This window comes from Natator depressus, chromosome 5 (genome assembly GCF_965152275.1).
Source record: "Natator depressus isolate rNatDep1 chromosome 5, rNatDep2.hap1, whole genome shotgun sequence".
NCBI lineage: Eukaryota > Metazoa > Chordata > Testudines > Cheloniidae > Natator > Natator depressus.
The window spans coordinates 127,972,732-127,993,633 of record NC_134238.1 but is presented as its reverse complement, the minus strand read 5'-3'; the positions used below and the strand labels follow the sequence as shown (position 1 = coordinate 127,993,633).

At 42.6% G+C, this 20,902-nt stretch overlaps 2 protein-coding genes across 4 annotated transcripts in view; one reads left to right on the top strand and one right to left on the bottom strand.

Annotated features, from left to right (window-relative positions):
- LOC141987833 (neuronal acetylcholine receptor subunit alpha-7-like) overlaps positions 1 to 9,628 on the top strand; it is a 119,180-nt gene extending 109,552 nt beyond the window's left edge. For all 3 annotated transcript variants that reach the window (XM_074953622.1, XM_074953621.1, XM_074953623.1), the window contains one exon: positions 8,032 to 9,628. In XM_074953622.1, the coding sequence (XP_074809723.1) occupies positions 8,032 to 8,553 (522 nt within the window). In that variant the 3' untranslated portion in view covers positions 8,554 to 9,628. The remainder of the gene's footprint in view (positions 1 to 8,031) is intronic.
- DNAH6 (dynein axonemal heavy chain 6) overlaps positions 1 to 20,902 on the bottom strand; it is a 265,685-nt gene that overhangs the window by 63,000 nt on the left and 181,783 nt on the right. Inside the window, exons 74-77 of the mRNA XM_074953620.1 lie at positions 20,302 to 20,374; positions 17,414 to 17,565; positions 16,079 to 16,301; positions 13,182 to 13,281 (exon numbers count right to left, since the gene is read on the bottom strand). Of these exons, the coding sequence (XP_074809721.1) occupies positions 13,182 to 13,281; positions 16,079 to 16,301; positions 17,414 to 17,565; positions 20,302 to 20,374 (548 nt within the window). The remainder of the gene's footprint in view (positions 1 to 13,181; positions 13,282 to 16,078; positions 16,302 to 17,413; positions 17,566 to 20,301; positions 20,375 to 20,902) is intronic.

The window sequence follows — 20,902 nt, the reverse complement described above, 5'->3', positions numbered from 1 at the left end:
GCTTGGAGCAGACTGCTGTGCCGGCAGATTGCCCTTGGGCAAGCCAGCGATGTTAAAGCAGCACACACATGGGTGCACAAGAACCTAGAACTGTCATGCCGAGACTGCTTACAGCCTGCCACACTGTCACAGGTGTCATCCCAATTAATAGTGATGTGAGAATGGGTTAATTACTGAATTTCAATGTGTTTTTTAGGGCTAATGGCATTAGACTGAAAAAAACAAGAGCCACCCCCCCATTTCTGGTGCATTTATTCGTGCACTAGAAATGCCCCAAAATAGGCTTCCCTGTCTCAGAAGTTACAGATGCAGATTCTCCACACAGTCAGCACTTTGGCTTGAAGGAAAAGCATCATTTTCACGGAATGAAGGTATTGACCTGATGTCTCTTAGCATATCCAAGATCTATTAACGTCTTCAAATTAGAAGCCCAGTATAATATGTCATATTTCACATTGAGAGAGAGTCACTCTCTCTCAATGACCTTGTTGAAATATTTTTAGCAATTGAAGGCATTCATTTGGTCTTGTGGCTCTTTAAAGTCAGTGTCAATAACTAGTCAGAGGAAACAGTTCAGTGAAATGAAGAAGGGATTATCCTTTTTGCTAGGTCGTTGTTTTCTTCCCTGGCGAGTGTGAAGGAAATAATTGGATATTTAAAACCATACATGAAACTAGCACAGTTTGAGCCCTAAGGAAGTTTCCAGTCAGAGGAATAAAATATCCTTTCGAAGAAGTGGGCTGGAAGGGCCCCGTGGAGGGGTGACTGAGGAGACCCTGATTGCACGACACAAAATGGCTTCAGTGGTATAACCATTTTCTTCTTGTCACTTGGGGATTATTCCCCTTTGGAGTTAGCAGCCTTAAAGTTATCGTTGTTAGTAGTAGCATTCAAGTAGCATATAGAGGCCTCAGCTAAGATCATCCAGCACTTAGCACAATGGGGTCCCAAACACATTGGGAAAAAACTTGCGATCTAAACAGACAAGACAGACACATGGAGGGAGAAAGGAAGGGCTGGTGTCCCCATTGTACAGAGGGAGAACTGAGGCACAGAGAGATTACGTGATCTGCCAAAGGGAATTTGTGGCAGAATTTGTGGCAGAGCCAGGAACTGAACCCAGCTTTCCTGCATCCCACTCCAGTGCCTTACCTCCCTCTCTTACTAGTAGGTTGATGGACATCCAGGTTAATAAAAGTCTGAAGTTGTCATCATTCAGAAATGAGGCTTATGTAACCACAGACTGTGTCCTTTCTATTTTAATGTCTTTTTCAATGTCACTTGCACTTTTTCATATATAAAAGTGCTTCTCTCTTTAAAAGACTGGTGCCTTCCTTAATGAAGTTCCATGCTCAGTGCAGATGGCATCATATGGATTCCCCTTTCTTCAGGTTTCAGCAGCACAGGACAGGAGTTCTTGGGATAGCCAGCTCTTGTTTTTATAGTTTTGCAAATCATAGGTGCCTTTAACTTGTTAATTGCACCCATATCCCTTGGAAGAACCTCAGTCAGGCCACTGGCAGTATACTGCACTGTTATCTAATCTGTTGGTTTGCTCCAGTTGTTTATAAAGTTCATATATTCATTATATTTTTTAACATTTGGAATGCATCAGATGGGGCACAAGAATGTGGCTTGGGAACGCATATTGGTGCAGAGCTGATGTCTAGGGTATTAGGCATGATTTTACAAGGAGCTTTGAACAGAAGTCATCCTCATGTCCTCTCAGTAGGATTCAGCTACTGCATGTCACAATACTAGGCCCATAGGGGAATCACTTAGACTCTTCTGCTGGTAGGGTTCATTACAAAGTCACAGATTGTGTTTGCTGTTTGAGGAAAGGCCATTTCTCCTAAAGCACTGGAACCATGCCTTGTCCTCTTTAGGTCACCCGACATTCCCCAGGCTCACAGTAGCCTTCAGTAGCCCTTCCCTGGCACTGTGTGGGAAGGGAGATCACAATCTACACTATGCCCCTCACCAGTAGTTCTCAGATGTTGGGGTGTTACCAGAAGTGGGTTGGGAGGGGATGCCAGGAGGGCACCGCCCCCCGCCCGACAAGTCCTCAAGTCTTTACAACCCAGCAGAAGACCAAGGTAGAGGATGGAAGAAGCAGCTTACTCCCTTCCTCTGCTGCTGCGATCCATCCATGCCCTGTCCCCTCCTACCCACTCGCTAATCACAGACACACCCGAACCTGCTCTGCGCAGTGCTCCACGCTTGGGCAGGGGAAGGAGTGCTTGAGGAAGCAGTGGAGTTAGACTAACTCAACCTGCTAACTAATGTGAAAACTACAAACTCTTTTCTCACTAGGATGTTAACTCAGGTTAACTAATGGGGGTTAAGAACCCAGCTGTTTTTCCAGGGAAGACATGGCCTGGGAGTGGCATTGCCACAGAACTGAGCATTGTGCAAGCGAGGCCAGTCAGTCTCCAAATCCGCCCTCGCTGAAGTCTAACAAGATAGATTTAATAGCCACGGACCTTTAGTGCCTCCCTAGAGGACAGAAAACATCCTTACAAAGGTGGGACAAGATTTTCACAAATGGAGACCTAAAGTTCATCTCCTAAGTCTATATTGAGGTTACAGGGACAAACCATCCCGATGTGTCGAAAGAATAGTAAATATGGCAGGCGACCAGCTTGGCTTAACGGTGAAATCCTTGCGGATCTTAAACATAAAAAAGAAGCTTACAAGAAGTGGAAGATTGGACAAATGACCAGGGAAGAGTATAAAAATATTGCTCGGGCATGTAGGAATGAAATCAGGAGGGCCAAATCACACCTGGAGCTGCAGCTAGCAAGAGATGTTAAGAGTAAAAAGAAGGGTTTCTTCAGGCATGTTGGCAACAAGAAGAAAGTCAAGGAAAGTGTGGGCCCCTTACTGAATGAGGGAGGCAATCTAGTGACAGAGGATGTGGAAAAAGCTAATGTACTCAATGCTTTTTTTGCCTCTGTCTTCACAAACAAGGTCAGCTCCCAGACCGCTGCGCTGGGCGTCACAGCCTGGGGAGTAGGTGGCCAGCCCTCTGTGCAGAAAGAGGTGGTTAGGCACTATTTAGAAAAGCTGGACGTGCACAAGTCCATGGGGCCGGATGCGTTGCATCCGAGAGTGCTAAAGGAATTGGCGGCTGTGATTGCAGAGCCATTGGCCATTATCTTTGAAAACTCGTGGCGAACGGGGGAAGTCCCGGATGACTGGAAAAAGGCTAATGTAGTGCCCATCTTTAAAAAAGGGAAGGAGGAGGATCCTGGGAACTACAGGCCAGTCAGCCTCACCTCAGTCCCTGGAAAAATCATGGAGCAGGTCCTCAAGGAATCAATCCTGAAGCACTTACACGAGAGGAAAGTGATCAGGAACAGTCAGCATGGATTCACCAAGGGAAGGTCATGCCTGACTAATCTAATTGCCTTCTATGATGAGATTACTGGTTCTGTGGATGAAGGGAAAGCAGTGGATGTATTGTTTCTTGACTTTAGCAAAGCTTTTGACACGGTCTCCCACAGTATTCTTGTCAGCAAGTTAAAGAAGTATGGGCTGGATGAATGCACTATAAGGTGGATAGAAAGTTGGCTAGATTGTCGGGCTCAACGGGTAGTGATCAATGGCTCCATGTCTAGTTGGCAGCCGGTATCAAGTGGAGTGCCCCAAGGGTCGGTCCTGGGGCCGGTTTTGTTCAAGATCTTCATAAATGATCTGGAGGATGGTGTGGATTGCACTCTCAGCAAATTTGCGGATGATACTAAACTAGGAGGAGTGGTAGATACGCTGGAGGGCAGGGATAGGATACAGAGGGACCTAGACAAATTGGAGGATTGGGCCAAAAGAAATCTGATGAGGTTCAACAAGGATAAGTGCAGAGTCCTGCACTTAGGACGGAAGAACCCAATGCACCGCTACAGACTAGCGACCGAATGGCTAGGCAGCAGTTCTGCGGAAAAGGACCTAGGGGTGACAGTGGACGAGAAGCTGGATATGAGTCAACAGTGTGCCCTTGTTGCCAAGAAGGCCAGTGGCATTTTGGGATGTATGAGTAGGGGCATAGCCAGCAGATGGAGGGACGTGATCATTCCCCTCTATTCGACATTGGTGAGGCCTCATCTGGAGTACTGTGTCCAGCTTTGGGCCCCGCACTACAAGTATGTGGATAAATTGGAGAGAGTCCAGCGAAGGGCAATAAAAATTATTAGGGGTCTGGAACACATGACTTATGAGGAGAGGCTGAGGGAACTGGGATTGTTTAGTCTGCAGAAGAGAAGAATGAGGGGGGATTTTATAGCTGCTTTCAACTACCTGAGAGGTGGTTCCAAAGAGGATGGTTCTTGACTATTCTCAGTGGTAGAAGAGGACAGGACAAGGAGTAATGGTCTCAAGTTGCAGTGGGGGAGGTTTAGGTTGGATATTAGGAAAAACTTTTTCACTAGGAGAGTGGTGAAACACTGAAATGCGTTACCTAGGGAGGTGGTAGAATCTCCTACCTTAGAAGTTTTTAAGGTCAGGCTTGACAAAGCCCTGGCTGGGATGATTTAATTGGGGATTGGTCCTGCTTTGAGCAGGGGGTTGGACTAGATGACCTCCTGAGGTCCCTTCCAACCCTGATATTCTATGATTCTATGATTTAGGCAGCTAAATAAGTGCCTGAATTTCAGACATGCTGATCACTCAGCAGTTCCTGGTAAAATCAGTGTCAATGTAAATATTGGCAACTTTAAAGCCTCCAATTATTAGCTGGAAGGCTAACAACCGATGCAGTCCAAAAGTCCTTTCACTGGGCAAATGGCTTAGCAACACTTTGAAAGTGATAGCAGTGGAGACGATAACACAACTCTAAGGGGTTTCTTTGCAGAAATGTCTAAATGGATGAGCCCCAAGTTACACATGCTCTTAGATGTGTGAGTAACCCCACTGAGTTCTACAAGATGACTTGTGTGTAGGTGTTTCCAGGATTGGGGTCCATGGTTACCATTCATCAGCTTCATGGGAGGGGAGCAGTCAGATCAAGAAACCCATAAACTTTATAAGCTTTTCCTCTTATTAAAATAAAACAAAGGGGGAAACTTACATCACTGCTGACTTCTGACACTTCTATTTCATGTGATTGTAACTCGTATCCTGAGAATTGTGTAAATTCAGGTAGGGCTGTGAGAGTTAAGTTGCATTTATCTGTCATTTGAGGACTGGTTGTCTGCAGCTATAATAAAAAATGCAAATAGGCTCTTATCTTTTAAGAGTGGCTCACAGGTTACCTGCAAAGGTCAATTCATTCTTGAACGAACACACACACACACACACACACACACTCTATTTGACAAGTACATAAGTTAATTTAGTTTCCTGTTGTTGTTGCTTTTCTCCGTTCCCAGCAATCTATACAAACACACAGAATCCCAGCCTGCCAGGAGTTCAGAGAAGAGCTCTAAACGTCAACTAGAGAAGGAAAAGCAGGATGCACCCTCATGCAATTACCTCACACAATAGCCTTGACAAGAAGCATTTGTCCAATAGGCTTCCAGAGGCAGGCTAGACCAGAGGAGGAGTTTACACACCAAAGAATGAGAAAACAACAGGTGTGTTTTGAGCCATTCCCTCTGAAAAAAGGTTCAGACTTTGAACCATTGAATTGATTGACCATTTTTTAAAAGGCCTGCTCTGCAGTTTTGCTGAGCTCCTCGCAATGGATTGAAAATGACTTTCAGTTAAGTTTATTGAAATTTAAACAATAGTGGAAAAACTACCCTTAGAAAACAAACTCTCAGCACTCTGACTCATAATCCTGCTACAACAGCATCAGAACAATCACCTCAAATCTTTCAGGTATAACCCAGTCATGAAATCTGTGGAAAGGGACTGCCATCAGCTTTCTCCTCTTAACAGAGACCCTGGAATGCTTACAAACAAAAGGGCGCAAGAATTGCTTTCTAATGTGAAAAGTACATTTTCTTCTCTTCTTGTGGTCTCAAAACTGACTGAACTTTTTGCTCAAACTACCCTAAAAAAGTCATATGTGGGAAGAGACCTGGCTTGGGAAAATTTCACTTTGAAAGGGGAAGTCTGAGAAAGTAACAAGCAACTGAAAAATGGCCTGTAGAAGGATACACTCGCCTCTGGGGTGCCCCCTCCTGGCCAGGCGCAGGGTAGCAGCTCTCTGTCTTGCACTCCTTGCCGACGGTCATTCTGGTCTCATGGTGGTCAGCCTCTTCTCACAACATGACTTTCCAGCCCAGCCACAATTTATTCCCACTGCTTTTGGGATAACAGAGTCCAAATAATAATTCCAAGCCCTCATCAGATCTCCGGCTCATGACTCTGGGCCTAGTGATCCTCACACCCTTCTATAAGGTATGCTCCACCTAGCTGCCTCCTTCCTACCATAGTCTTTCTCCTTAGTGCCTTCCTGCATTCTTGTAATGAGCAACACTGCCCAGGGCTTCTCACTGGAGGTCGGATTCCTGCCCTGGTCTGTGTTCACATCCCACCATGTCCCTCACGTCAGAGCTCCCTGCACTGTTCCCAACCACCCTACTCCTGCTCTCTGGTTCAGTCTCTTGAGCTGGTTCTTCCCTCATTATCTCAGGGACCCACATGAGTCTTCTACCCTGCAGGGTTCCCTAGCTCTGCCCAGCCACATCACAAACTTCTCTGACAGCTCCTGCTGCTCTGCTGTCTCTTTGCCTCTACCACCAGGAGAGTTGCTGCTGAGTTCTTCCCTCGCTGCAGCTCCTTTCCACTCAGCCTTCTTCTCCCACTACAAACCACTCAGATACAAACCACTCAGCTCCTCCCCACAGCTGGGATTCATCTTTAATTAGGACTGGCCACCCTCCAGCTGCAGCCAGGTGCATTAACTGAGCTCCCTAGCTCTAGTTAGCCCCTTTAATGTCAGTGTGGGGTAAATACCCCACCACAAGGCTCTTTTAATGTAATGCTAGCTGTCACCACATGATTCAGCTACCCAATAATGCATTGGGACCATGTGTGGAGTAAAGTTCTACCTTACAACTGATCCCCTTAGAAATAAGCCTTACACCCAGCTTGTGTGGTAGCCTTATTCCCATTTTACAGATGGACAAACAAAGACATGGAGCGGTTACATGGCAGAGTATTCCCATTTTACAGATGGGCAAACAAAGACATGGAGCGGTTACATGGCAGAGCCTGAAACAGAAGAAGAGTCCATTTTCCTGTTTCTGTTTTTCACTAAATAGAGCTGTGTAAAAGTGTGGCTACTCACCTCCCACAAGCACTTCCTGCTGGCTGGGAATGGGCCTACACTCTCTGCTTTTGCGGTGCTTTCTGCTGGTAGTTTCTCTTTTCAGATGGGTTTTCAGTGACTCAGCCCTGCAGCTGAGTCACACACTGTCTGTATGTGAAATGGACGGAAAACAACCCCCTACCGGAGTAACACAGTCAAACAAACAGTTGGCCCCTCCTTGAGGTTCTCAGTCCTGTCTCCGGGCTTGTTTAAGCACCCCCCTTCTTGGTTTCCAAACAAAACTTTTTGCCTCCTTGGCCACTCTGTCTGTGACCAGTGGGGGGACCCAGGCCTGCCCACCAGTCCGGGTCTCAACCCAGGGACCCTACGACTAGCAGCCAACTGCCGCTTCCATCACTAGCGTCTATTGTTGCATTCCCTGGGCTGCTTCCCACTCTGTCCAGTCAGTTTCTGGGGTCCTCAGCCTGTTCCCGTTTAAGCAGGGTCTCTTCCAGGCCTCCTTGCCTGGAGAGTCTGTAATAGTCTCTGCCCTGTTCTCTCAGGGTTCTTTCTCACAAAGCGGCATGTGGTAGGACCACAGGGCCTTCCGGACGTCCTCAAAGGGCCTGGTACACCCCATCACAAGCCAATATAAATTTGTGATAATGAAACAGTTTTCCCTTACAATAGTTTACGGCTGTCCAAATGGAGATTTATATAGATGGCAAAATCACTTTGTGAAATACAGATCCTGCAAAGATTTCTAAGTGCACCGTTCAGTCAGTGAAAATAAGATAAAGGTCTCTAAAATATTTTGATCACTTCCTCCTGTTTTTCAGGTCCGTGTTTTCCTGCTGAATTGGTGTGCTTGGTTTTTAAGGATGAAAAAGCCTGGAGAGAACATAAGGCCCCTCTCTTGCAAATACAACTATCCCAAGCACCGTTCAAGCATCAGTAGCGTTGAAATGAACGTGTTACCTGGATACCAATCTAGCAACGGGAACGTTATCTATAGCTACTATGCCATGGAAAACCCATACTGCCCACAAAACAGTGACTCAGGTGGTAAGTGTGGAAAGGTCCCTTGTGCCTCTACGGAAGATATTGAGCTAGTTCAAAAGAAAGCTTTAATGGATACTATCCCAGTGATTGTCAAAATCCTGGAAGAAGTTCAGTTCATTGCAATGCGCTTTAGAAAACAAGATGAGGGTGAAGAAGTTTGCAGTGAGTGGAAGTTTGCAGCAGCTGTCATAGACCGATTATGCCTGGTTGCATTTTCACTCTTTGCAATCATCTGTACGTTTACAATACTGATGTCTGCTCCAAATTTTATAGAAGCTGTTTCAAAGGATTTTGCATAAGGCTCTCAAAGAGGAGCACTCAGTACGAAAAATGTCATTTCAAAATAAAAAATGTCGCCATTAACTTTGCTAAATAACGTAATTTAAATCTTACATAGAAGATGAAGGAGCTGAAATTAGTTTTGAGAGCTGATTATCTCCAGTGTTAGTGATTGTAATGACTGAATAATATAAATACTGGACCCTGTTATTTATTTCTTAGATTGTGTCTGTAATGATGTTATGATCTGTGACAAGTGGTAGGCAAGAATTCAAATCTTTGTTACAAGTAAGCACTAGTGTATGTGTACTACTAAGAAGCCATTAGTGAACAGTTAGCTATGGTTTAATAAGTAAAAGCTAGATCGATAAGTCATTCTGACTAACATGTTCTTGTAGTATATTGTCATTTTCAATATCTTTCTCTTTCAGTATCTTCGATTAGTATGGCTGTGACATACATTTCTCATGTTTGACAACATATCACTCTGCACTGTTTATACTGCATTTAGCTAAACAAATAGTGAACTGGTGTTCGCTTGTACTATTGCTGTGATTATCTGAAACATTTTTCCAATCAAGATGTTAACAGAATGTATTTTTGCTAAAACTTTACAGAAATTTTTTTTAAAATGGAGGAAATGGTGGTTGTTGAAAGGGAACAGAAAACTCAGTCAGCATTCAGAGAACTGTACAGATTCTCAATGACACTGTTGTGTTGCTACTGTCGTCCATGTGCTTAATTTGAATACATCTTGAATCACAACTGCCAATCTAATACCTGCTAATCCTAAATTTTTTGGGAGGATTCCTGGCCCCATCAAAGTCAATGGGAGTTTTGCCCGTGACTTCAATGGGGCCAGGATTTCAACGTTAGATGTCACGGTCTAGTCTTCTTTGTCGGGCTCTATTGGTGTGGTCCACTTTCAAACTTGGCCAATGTGGTCTTGTTAAAGGAATTATGTTGATTAAAGACAACTTATTTTTGTTTAGCTAAAGTTTAACATGGAAGACTTTTGTCTTTACTTGTAACCATGCTGCTGCTGCTAACTACTGTAATGCTTAAATATCAATAAACAATAACTTTTATGTCACTCAGTTGGAAGATGATGGTAAAAAAGCCTCCTTATCATAGGTGTCTTCTGTCCACTGTAAAATGAACCCCTCATCAGAATACTTGCCCATCTCTTCTGGTGTGATTTTAATCTGCCAGCAGATTATAACTGGCCATCTGGGCTGACAGGGGGCCCCTATCCCTAAAATGTTTACCAGAAGATGTGGTCTTCACAACATGAGTAAAACTTCTACTCTCTGGTGTTACAAACTCTTTGTATGTCTGCGAGGAACCTAGCACATTCTTGGGTATTTGATCAATGATAACACATTGCCTTCTCTGACTGATTTCTAACCTGTTTTTCTCAAAAGAGGTTTTAGGGGAGTTGACAAGAGTTGTTTCCCACAATGGTGAGACAGACCTTTCCCATAATTGCTGCTGGAGAGCAATAGGGAGATCTTGGGCCCATTACTGAAGAAGAACTTCAAATACTTCCAATCAAACAGGTAGTGGTGAGGCTGCTTGCCAAAGGAACCATCTTTTGACCTTAAAGCTTTACTTATTCCCATTCAGTATATAACCAATTGTTTTTGGAGAAGATAACTGGTAAAGTAAAGCTGAAGCAGTTCCAGTGGTTTCTGTATATTTCAGTGTCCTTGATCTCTAGTGGGCTGCTTTTGGGCATGTTTTTAGTAGAGAAAGGTATTACTATCTGTCATGGGTTGCCCCCCTTTAAGATGCCACCTGATGTGCTGGGATACCACTGAGCCCAACTGTTCTGCCATCTTGGGCACCCTTTTCACCTGTCTCTTTGAGCCAGGCTATTAATCCTCCGCCGGCACACACACAGGCAGGGCCACACCCAACTGCAGAATGACACAGACACTGAAATCAGCTCTGGGAAAACCCAGCTTAAGGGACTTGCCCCAGCACTCATGTGTCCTCCTCCCTTGGAGTGCAGATCCAAAGGTACATTACGAAATCTGCCTCCTCCCTCAGTGTGAAGAAACATATGGACAGCCTCTTCACTATCCCCAACTACGAACTGTACAAATAGGATTATATTGTAAATGAGACATATGTTTATTAACTACAAAAGGTGAATTTTAAGTGGTTAAAGAGAGAGCAAACAGAACAAAGCAGATTACTAAGCAAATAAAACAAAATACGCAAACTAAGCTTGTTTCACTAAAGAAGTTGGTTACAAATAGTAATTTCTCATGCTAGATATTGTTAAAGGCAGATTGCAGAAAGTCTTGAAAGGCACCTACACTGGTCTGCAGCTTGAGACCTCAGATATTATTACTCACAAGCTAGATGCCCTTCCAGCTTGGGCTCAACCCTTCTCCCCCCCAAGTTCAGTTCTTGCTTTCAGGTGTTTTTCAGTGTCTCTTTGGGTGGGGAGGCAGAGGAGAATCATGATGATGTCACTCCCCTGCCTTATATAGCTCTTGTGTAAGGCGGGAACCCTTTGTCTGGCATTCCAAAAGGGGAAGAAGGATATCCAGTACCAGGTGACTTGGACCCATATCTCTTGCATGGCTGTGGCAGCCATTGCTTGTAAGCTGTCTTGAGCATCCACAGGAAGACTAAGCTCTTTTACAGTCCATTGTCTTAGCTAATGGGCCATCAGCACTGTCTGGCTTTCTCATGGTTGTATCTGAAGGGTTAGTTGTAGGTGACACCCAAAGTAACCCATTTGAAATACAGATACATGGTCAATATTCCTAACTTCAGATATAGAAATGATACAGGCATACAAATTGGATAATCACATTCAGTAAATCATAACCTTTCCAATGATATCTTACATGAGCCATCTTGCATAAAGTACATCTCCATTATGTCATATCCATATCATAAGCATATTTTCATAAAGAATATGGAGTGTAATGTCACACTAGCTATTGCTGATGGTTTGCTTTTGAGAATGGACATGGGTAAAGGGTCCATGCTGATCTGACCACAAACCTTTGCTGAGTACCTTTTAAATCTTACAGGAGTTAACAGGAAGGCCTTTTGTGGATTCTCTCCTTATTCTTTGAGAGGTCCTAAATGGTGGCAGAGAGCATTCACTCATCCTCTGTGCAGGCCTTTATATGTGAGGTATGACAAAGTTGTCACCTCTCCTCTTGTGTGCCTATGTATCGTTGATAGGGCAACAAGAAGTTTTTCCCTGCAGTACCATAAATGTGAGGATGACACTCAGATCTATATCTTATCATTGTTATCCCATATATTATGGTGTCTGAGCTCCTCGTATTGAAAGAGGCAGGCAAGCGGATGGGACTAAACTGGCTTAAGTTCCTCCTAGATAAATGGACATAAAACTGAAATATCTAAAAGAACAGCTTGGAGTCATTAGTGAACCTTTCGCTGCAGGTGTATATTCAACCTCACCCATAGTTTTTGGGTCATAGGGACTCTTTGCTCCCCTGGATTTGCATGTGACTATAGTATGTAGTGCCTTTTAACATCTATGATTGGCTAGGAAAGTTACCTCTCCCCTAGGATACACACTGTTCCATACCTTTGTACCCTCAAGGCTAGATCATTATAGCCATGTGCTCCACCTGGGACTATGCTAAAGAAGCACCCAGAAGTGGTTGCTAGTGCTGATGACAGTGGTTTGACTTGTGTAAGAAGATCTTCTATCTGCTATATCAGCAGTGCTCCATGATCTGGACTAGTTGCACTTCTAGGTGTAGTTCAAGGTGTTGATCACGACCTATACTATATAAAGCTCTGAGAGATTCTACTGTTCCATCGTACGCTCCAGAGCTGAATTTTCTGAACATTCCTGAGCCAGCAGCATGAAGTTCTCAGTGCCCTTTGCTACAGCTCCTTTGGAGCTTGAGCTTGGTGAGCTGCAGGCCACAGTGCAAGAGCTGTTTGTCTTGTACAAGTCTTTGGCTAATTTGCAGAAATAAAGTGGAACGGGGCTTGGTGTTAGTGACCAGTGGGCCCTGCTACTGAGACTAAGTTGAAAGGCTTATAGTTTATAATCGTAATGGATTCATTTAATTCTTTAGAGTTACCCAGTTGCTTCAGTGATGGAGACGGAGTATTTCTAAAATAGTTAGATACCCATTTCTTTCTGCAGCTTTTATGGCTAAAATATAGCAGGCAGGACAGTGAATGACCTTTAGAATCAGTCACTCAAGGACTCTTAATATTTTTGCTTAAAGCCTTTTGTCATCATAAGCAATCTCCAGAGACAGAAAACAAGGCATAAAAGCTGAAAGTAAAGCACAGCAGTCATAGTAACTTAGCATCCCAATGCAAAGCATGTTTCTTTACAAGAAACATGCAGATACTGTGGAAGAGTATTTTTAACTGGAGCACTGGTGCATAAATCTTAGGAGCAGTAAGAGGATAAGAACTAGCCTAAAAATAACAATGGAAAATGAATATTGGGCAACATTTTATTTTATAAAATCTAATACAAATGAAAAAGTAAATTATAAGTTAGTAGTTCGTATTATTATACTGTCAGGAGTCTAGGATTGTGATAATGCTAAAACCATTCTGCTGGTATACATCGTGAATGTGATTTACACATACTCCTGCTGGAATGTAATTGCACCCTGCTTACTCATTCAGCTGGCAGAGCAAGGCCGATCCTTTCGATATCCAGTAGTCACTTGGTCTTTTGGAGGGTAATAAGACTGTTACCACAAAATTGGTAGAATGACCTAGTTAAAAAAGCAAAGAGAAAAACTTACCATTTACCTAAGCAATGCAAATCAGTATGTCAACGCAACATTATGGTGGAGAATTTAACCTCCACAACCAGCACATTCAGAACCAAGATTGTTACAACATCCCGTGCCTATTGCATTACAATTCATCTCTCATCACATATCAGTGGGCAGCATCGCTGTCAGCGTCAAATACTATCAGGTAAAGTATTACATAATTTCACAAGCAAACAGATTACTTTCAAAATTGCTAAATGACATCAGGGCACTTACCTATAACAACATTTACAAAACCTAAGCTCTTAAAAACAAATAAATGAATAGTCAAGGGCATCAGAAATCTTACTCTATCCACGTAATAAGCAAGTACACCGGGCCAGATTCTGATATCCTTACGCTGAGTAGCACCTACTCCACAAGTGATCCCATTGATTTCAGGTAAGGTGCTATTCAATGTAAGCATATCAGAATCTGTCCCATTTGTTTTCTCAAATATAAAGATTTCATCAAAACAACAACAACCTCAACATGGCCCGATGGATTGCTGGGGTTTTAAGTATTATTTTTGTTATCTTAATTGCAATATCAACATACATTTGGAGGAATTTACTCCATTAATTTTATCAGGACTTCAGTAGTCTCTATTCAAAATGCGACCGTTCTGCCTTTCACAAATAGATATGGTTATGTATTTATAGAAATTGCTATATTTGCTATTGCGAATACCTAGGGATTTTTTTGAAAATACTAAGACAATTTTATTTAGGTAGCTAAGGAAACTCTCAATTTTTAAGAGTGACCATTGTAAAGTAAAATACTAAGTAGTGGAAGTTCATGAACTGAAGAAACCTTCTCATATTAGGTTTCAGAGTAGCAGCTGTGTTAGTCTGCATTCGCAAAAAGAAAATTAGGCTAGCTCAGACCGAGGACAGTATGTATACATAGCTACCAGAAGCACTCTGATCAAGTCCAGGACTAGTCCTGATTTCTTGATATGGGAAAGACAGTTCAAAATATAGAGTCAAAGTAAAAAAAGGCAATAAAAAGTTTTGCTTGAAGCCCAAATAATCTCTCTCTTCCATTCTGAGACATATCCTTCTTGGTGACATCTAGTGAGTCTGTAGAAGGACCTTTTCAGTCTTTGTGGAACATTCAGTGTCTAGACCTAAGAGGAGATGTCTGGTTTTGATTAAATCTGACCATGAATCTGGGTTAAGAGGTCTGGAAACAGAGGTTCCAATGACCTCCTCAGGAAAGCCCCATAAGCAACAAGCCCAGTCAGGAGCTACTAGAAAAAAATGGGCTCTCTCCTGTTTACCTTGCTGATTACATAAGGAACAAGAGGGAGAGCAGGAAACATACAAAAGAATCCCTGACTTCAAGTTAATAGGAAGGCATCTGTCAAGGAAGCAGGCTGTCTCTGCTCTTGAACGGAACACAGGATACTTTGGATCTCACATACGCAGCTGTAACTTCACTGACTTTAGCTACTCCTGGTTTGCCACCTTTTGAAGACAGGCTTTATTACAAATATGCTCATGCACTGTTCAAGTGATCTTGACACCTTTGGTTAAGACTGTGAAATGCATCAGTGCCATCCATGTACTACTGCTGCTTCTGCATCTCTGGCATGTGAATGAAGGCAGTAGATTCAAAAACACTTAACCACATCTTTTTAATGAAAAGACATTAAGCTTCAGCATCATTAGCTTAATCAACATCAGCTCAATGACATACTTCTGCACTGACACAACCATGATCATCATGACATATGCAAAATCTCATTAGCATCATGGCACACAGTCACTTTAGCATCTCCAGCACCTTGACAACGTCTGAGCAAACAATTAGAAGTCAAGTTTTCATGGTGCCTCATCACCCCTCCCTTTATTGCTGTTGTGAACAGAGGCACCTGATTGCTTGGAGCAGATTCCCAGCATTCTGCTCCTGCACATTTTCCATTACAAGTAAGAAGTGAATGAAGGCCTTGCTAACTGTCATTTTATAAAAGAGGCTGGACATTCTCTCTGCAAGAAGGAAAACGTGTTGAGAACAACACTATCTAAACAAAGACAATAGAAATAAAATCACACTGTACATGGAAGATACAAACACTAAGAAGGAAAATCAGGCAATGTCTCTAAGGGGAAACTGTGAAAGAGCTGCATGTGCAGGGAAAAGGAATTGTCAGTCGTTGTGGTTTCCAGAGGGCACACTTATTTCATGTGACCTCTGTATCACCTGATATTACTAAGTTCTTTTAGCTGACTAGTCAGCTTCTGAATCTCGCATCTGAAGCTGAAACTTAGCAGTGTGGAGCTAATAAAATCTACTTGTATTTGGAGAGTTATTTTTTGCAGAGTTATACTATTGCATTGATAACTCCATATTGCAATAGCTTTATCAAAAAGCTAAGTATTATTTATTTAGAACAAAAGCATTTCAGAGACAACAGAAATGAAAACAATCAACAGTCTACATGCTTGCTTGTCTTTCTCTAAGGCTTAACCTGAGAGCATTCCCTCGGAGCCAGGAAAGCCTCAATTGCTCTCAGCCATTCCCGCAGAACCTGTGTCTCTCTTTCTTCTCAGTCTTCTTAGATTATTACACAGCAAATAAATAACATACAGAGAAAGGTGGAATTGTTTTGACAAAGAGGCCACAGGCCAAATTTGAGCTCTTATTGCAAACTTAGGAAAAATTCCTTTTGAATGACTTATGCTCATGACTTCCATTTAAAAGGTCAGATGTCTGATTTTGATAAGAACTATCATTTTAAAGAAACAGTTACCTGTGGTAGAGAGTGTCCCAGCTCTGGCTCCAGTTTTATAAAGTGGTGACTGATACAAAGAGGGATTTGGTTCATAATTTCGATGGGGCTCAAAATGCACCACTGGCAACATTGGATTCATTTGTCTAGGTAAGGCATCTTCTATAACCATCTCTTCATCATCCCAACGACTGGCATCCATGAACATCCCATGTACCAATACACCATCTTCTGGAGAGGGTAACTGAAATAAACAGCAGATGACAAGAAAGCAAAATCTCCAAATTTATGAACAAAAAAAAATGAACGGAATGATCAAAGTTGGATGACATGTTCACATCACCACAAGAAGTTCTAGATTCCTGGGGGAACAGGACGGAACACGTACTGTGACGGGGCAAGGCCAGATGGCTATAGAAAAGTAGTGGGAGATAGATATATTAGCTCCAGGCTCAACAAATCCCTGGTACCAGGATAAGTGAAATGGCAGCTGCTCCAGGTCAATTAAGACACCTGGGGCCAATTAAGAACTTTCCAGAAGGCAGGGAGAATGCTAGGTTGATTGGGACACCTGAAGCCAATCAGGGGCTGGCTGAAACGAGTTAAAAGCCTCCCAGTTAGTCAGGTGGGTGTGCATGTCAGGAGCTGTGGGAGGAAGTTGTGCTGTTGGAGAGGCTGAGTAGTACACACCGTATCAGGCACAAGGAAGGAGGCCCTGAGGTAAGGGTGAAGTGGAGCTTGAGGAAGTGAGGGCAGCTGTGGGGGAAGTAGCCCAGGGAATTGTACATGTCATGTTTCTAAAAGGTCAGCTACAATAGCTGATACTATTAGGGTCCCTGGGCTGGAGCCTGGAGTAGAGGGTGGGCCCGGGCTCCCCCCACTTTGCCCCCTGATTAATCACTGAGACTGGGAGACAACAGAGACTGTGCAAGGAAGGATAACTTCTCCTCACCTCCCTCGCTGACTTATGATGAAAATGGCTCAGTAGACTGTGACCCTTGTCTCTAGAGGGAGAAGGGTTACATGGAGGGTCACAGTGAGCCTCTGAGGCTAGCGAAATCCGCCAGGAAACGCGGGACCCACGGAGGCAAGGACAGAGCTTTGTCACAGTACATAGAAACCTCTACCACTACAGCTGCCTGAAAATTATCTAATTTTCAAATTTTGGATGAAATTTTTTTGTGACAAAACACAAGGAAAACACAACATAAAGTCCTGACATTCAAAGCTTTATGTGTTATTGAACAATAGTATTAATCTTAGATTATGCAGAGTCAATGTCAATTTTTGCTCAAAAGAGATGATAGGAAGGATTTTTATTTTTACTTTGGTATTGATAATAAACATCCAAAATACCTGCATATCCATAGGTAATTCTTGTCCAAATTGGCACACTTTTAATGCTTCTGTAACTTGTGCTTGATCTCGATAAACAGGGATGACATTATAGCTGAAACTAAGCTCATCTATTGGTAAATTATATTTACGAGCATGATTTTGAAGAGTGCCTGGCAAATTGAAAAAAAAGTATTTTTTAAATAAAATTGGGAGAGGGGTCAGTTGCTCACTTGACCTACTGTAAATGGGAACAAGACATTTCACCCATGCAGCAGAGCTGCCTGCATGTTTATTACTGAGAATAAAAATGCTAAAAGCTACCATCTTGATATCCATTAGAGATGATTGGGAATTTTCAATCAAAATCACTATTTGGTGGAAAATGCAGTTTCTGCAAAACTGAAATATTTTGTAGGAATATTTTTATTTTGCTGAAACTTTTCAAATTTTCATTTGGAAAATCTAAACAAAAGATAGGTTTCAGAGTAGCAGCCCTGTTAGTCTGTATTCACAAAAAGAAAAGGAGGACTTGTGGCACCTTAGAGACTAACAAATTTATTTGAGCATAAGCTTTCGTGAACTACAGATCACTTCATCGGATGCATGCAGTGGAAAATACAGTGGGGAGATTTTATATACACAGAGAACATGAAACAATGGGTGTTACCATACACACTGTAATGAGAGTGATCAGGTAAGGTGAGCTATTACCAGCAGGATAGAAAGAAAAAAGAAAAAAAAACCCTTTTGTAGTGATAATCAAGGTGGGCCATTTCCATCAGTTGACAAGAACGCGTGAGGAACAGTGGGGCGGGGGGGGGGAGAATAAACATGGGGTAATAGTTTTACTTTGTGTAATGACACATCCACTCCCAGTCTTTATTCAAGCCTAATGTAATGGTGTCCAGTTTGCAAATTAATTCCAATTCAGCAGTCATACAATCATAGAATATCAGAGTTGGAAGGGACCTCAGGGAGGTCATCTAGTCCAACCCCCTGCTCAAAGCAGGACCAATCCCCAATTTTTGCCCCAGATCCCAAATGGCCCCCTCAAGGATTGAACTCACAAACCTGGGTTTAGCAGGCCAATGCTCAAACCACTGAGCTATCCCTCCCCCCAACCCCCAGTCTCTCGTTGGAGTCTGTTTTTGAAGTCTTTTTGTTGCAATATTGTGACTTTTAGGTCAGAGATCGAGTGACCAGAGAGACTGAAGTGTTCTCTGACTGGTTTTTGAATGTTATAATTCTTGAAATCTGATTTGTGTCCATTTCTTCTTTTATGTAGAGACTGTAGTGATTGTCCAGTTTGGCCAATCATGGTGGAATTGTTGAAATCATGGTGGAATTTCAACAATTTCCAACCCACCATCAACCTCAGCCTGGACCAGTCCACACAACAAAGCCCGTTGCCAACTGTGTCCACATGTCTATTCAGGGGACACCATCACAGGGCCTAATCACATCAGCCACACTATCAGAGGCTCGTTCACCTGCACATCTACCAATGTGATATATGCCATCATGTGCCAGCAATGCCCCTCTGCCATGTACATTGGTCAAACTGGACAGTCTCTACGTAAAAGAATAAATGGACACAAATCAGATGTCAAGAATTATAACATTCATAAACCAGTCGGAGAACACTTCAATCTCTCTGGTCACTCGATCTCTGACCTAAAAGTCACAATATTGCAACAAAAAGACTTCAAAAACAGACTCCAATGAGAGACTGCTGAATTGGAATTAATTTGCAAACTGGATATAATTAACTCCGGCTTGAATAGAGACTGGGAGTGGATGAGTCATTACACAAAGTAAAACTATTTCCCCATATTTATTCCCCCCCCCGCCACTGTTCCTCAGACGTTCTTGTTAACTGTTGGAAATGGCCCACCTTGATTATCACTATAAAAGGTTTTCTTCCCGCCCCTCCCCGCTCTCCTGCTGGTAATAGCTCATCTTAAGTGATCACTCTCCTTACAGTGTGTATGATAACACCCATTTTTTCATGTTCTGTGTGTATATAAATCTCCTCACTGTATTTTCCACTGAATGCATCCGATGAAGTGAGCTGTAGCTCACGAAAGCTTATGCTCAAATAAATTTGTTAGTCTCTAAGGTGCCACAAATACGCCTTTTCTTTTATTTATAGTATGTGACAATGATTTGGATGCTTTTTCTGCCTACTTGAATACAGTCTGTCTAAAACAAAATCAAACTGTGTTCATTTACATGTTCTTTCTTTACTTGTATTCCGATGAAATACTAGTCTTTCAGCTTTCTGGGATTCGGCTGGAGACAGGGCTATGAGACTCTCTCTTTCAGGAGAGGAAAAGAATCAGGTTGAGTGATGCTGTCTCCAAACTTTGGTTTCTGCTTCAGCGAGGAGAGAATTAGCAAAGGCTTTCCTCCTATATATACTTTTCTTGCAGGGCTAAGGCTTGGAAAGACCATCCCCTCCAGTTTCTCTGTATAGGTGTAAAAGTGAAAGGACAGAGCCAGAGAGGGCTGCACACTCTTCTGCTTCTGTTTCTCATACAAAGGCTCCACTTGCCTTTAGTGGGAGTTACTGGGCTGTAGGAAATTCTATTTTTCTTCTTCTTTGGTGGGATGGGGCAAAACAGGACACTCTGCATGTCTCACTAGGGAGGGTGTACTACAAAGACTGGCAATCCTGATTAGAGCTCAGCAGATGGCAGCCAAAAAGAGCTACTGTTTGCTCAAAACCTAGGCCATTTTCAGCTATGTGCACAGAAGAAAGCCCCAAAAGTTGTGGAAAACATATGCAGGGCTTCAGAGCACCATGGACCTGGCAACTTTGTGTCCCAGGACATTTTGTTTTATAGAGCAGGCAACAGGAAAGACAAGCTTTTACGAATGTACATTACTTGTATTGATTTTTTTACCTGTCAGAAATCCTTGTGGAAAAAAGAAACCAGAGATCCAGAACGACTTCGGTTGACCCCTTCTGAGCCAGGACTACAATCAGAACATTTTAGTGAATGTTATTTATGAAGTTTCACATTTCCTATTTTACTGCATAGTCTCATAAAATTAAGGGCCATATTCAACTTGCTGTAAATTGGCACAATCTCACTGACTTCAACTGCACCCACATACAGGAGAGCTGAGTTTGGTCCCAAGATCGAAACCCTATTCCACAAGATTCAAGTCATGTACAGTTGATTTTATACTTCATTGTGGTATAGGAAAAAGGATCTTATATAACAGACATGTCCATTTTACCAGCACTTTACACTTATAAAGTACGCATGCTACAGCTGGCTCCTACAGTGGTTATCATTAAAATCTTGTCAAACTGCCTTAAGAAATAAATAATGTATCATAGTATTTGTACTGTTTCTTAGATATTCCCTGTGGCAAACAGAGAGAAATACAGGGAACACTGCAAACACTGAGTTAATCACATCTGTTTATCTAGGGCAATATGGACAGTGACCAATGTATCTCCATAACAGGTTGCCCCAAGTCCCCTGATCCTAACAA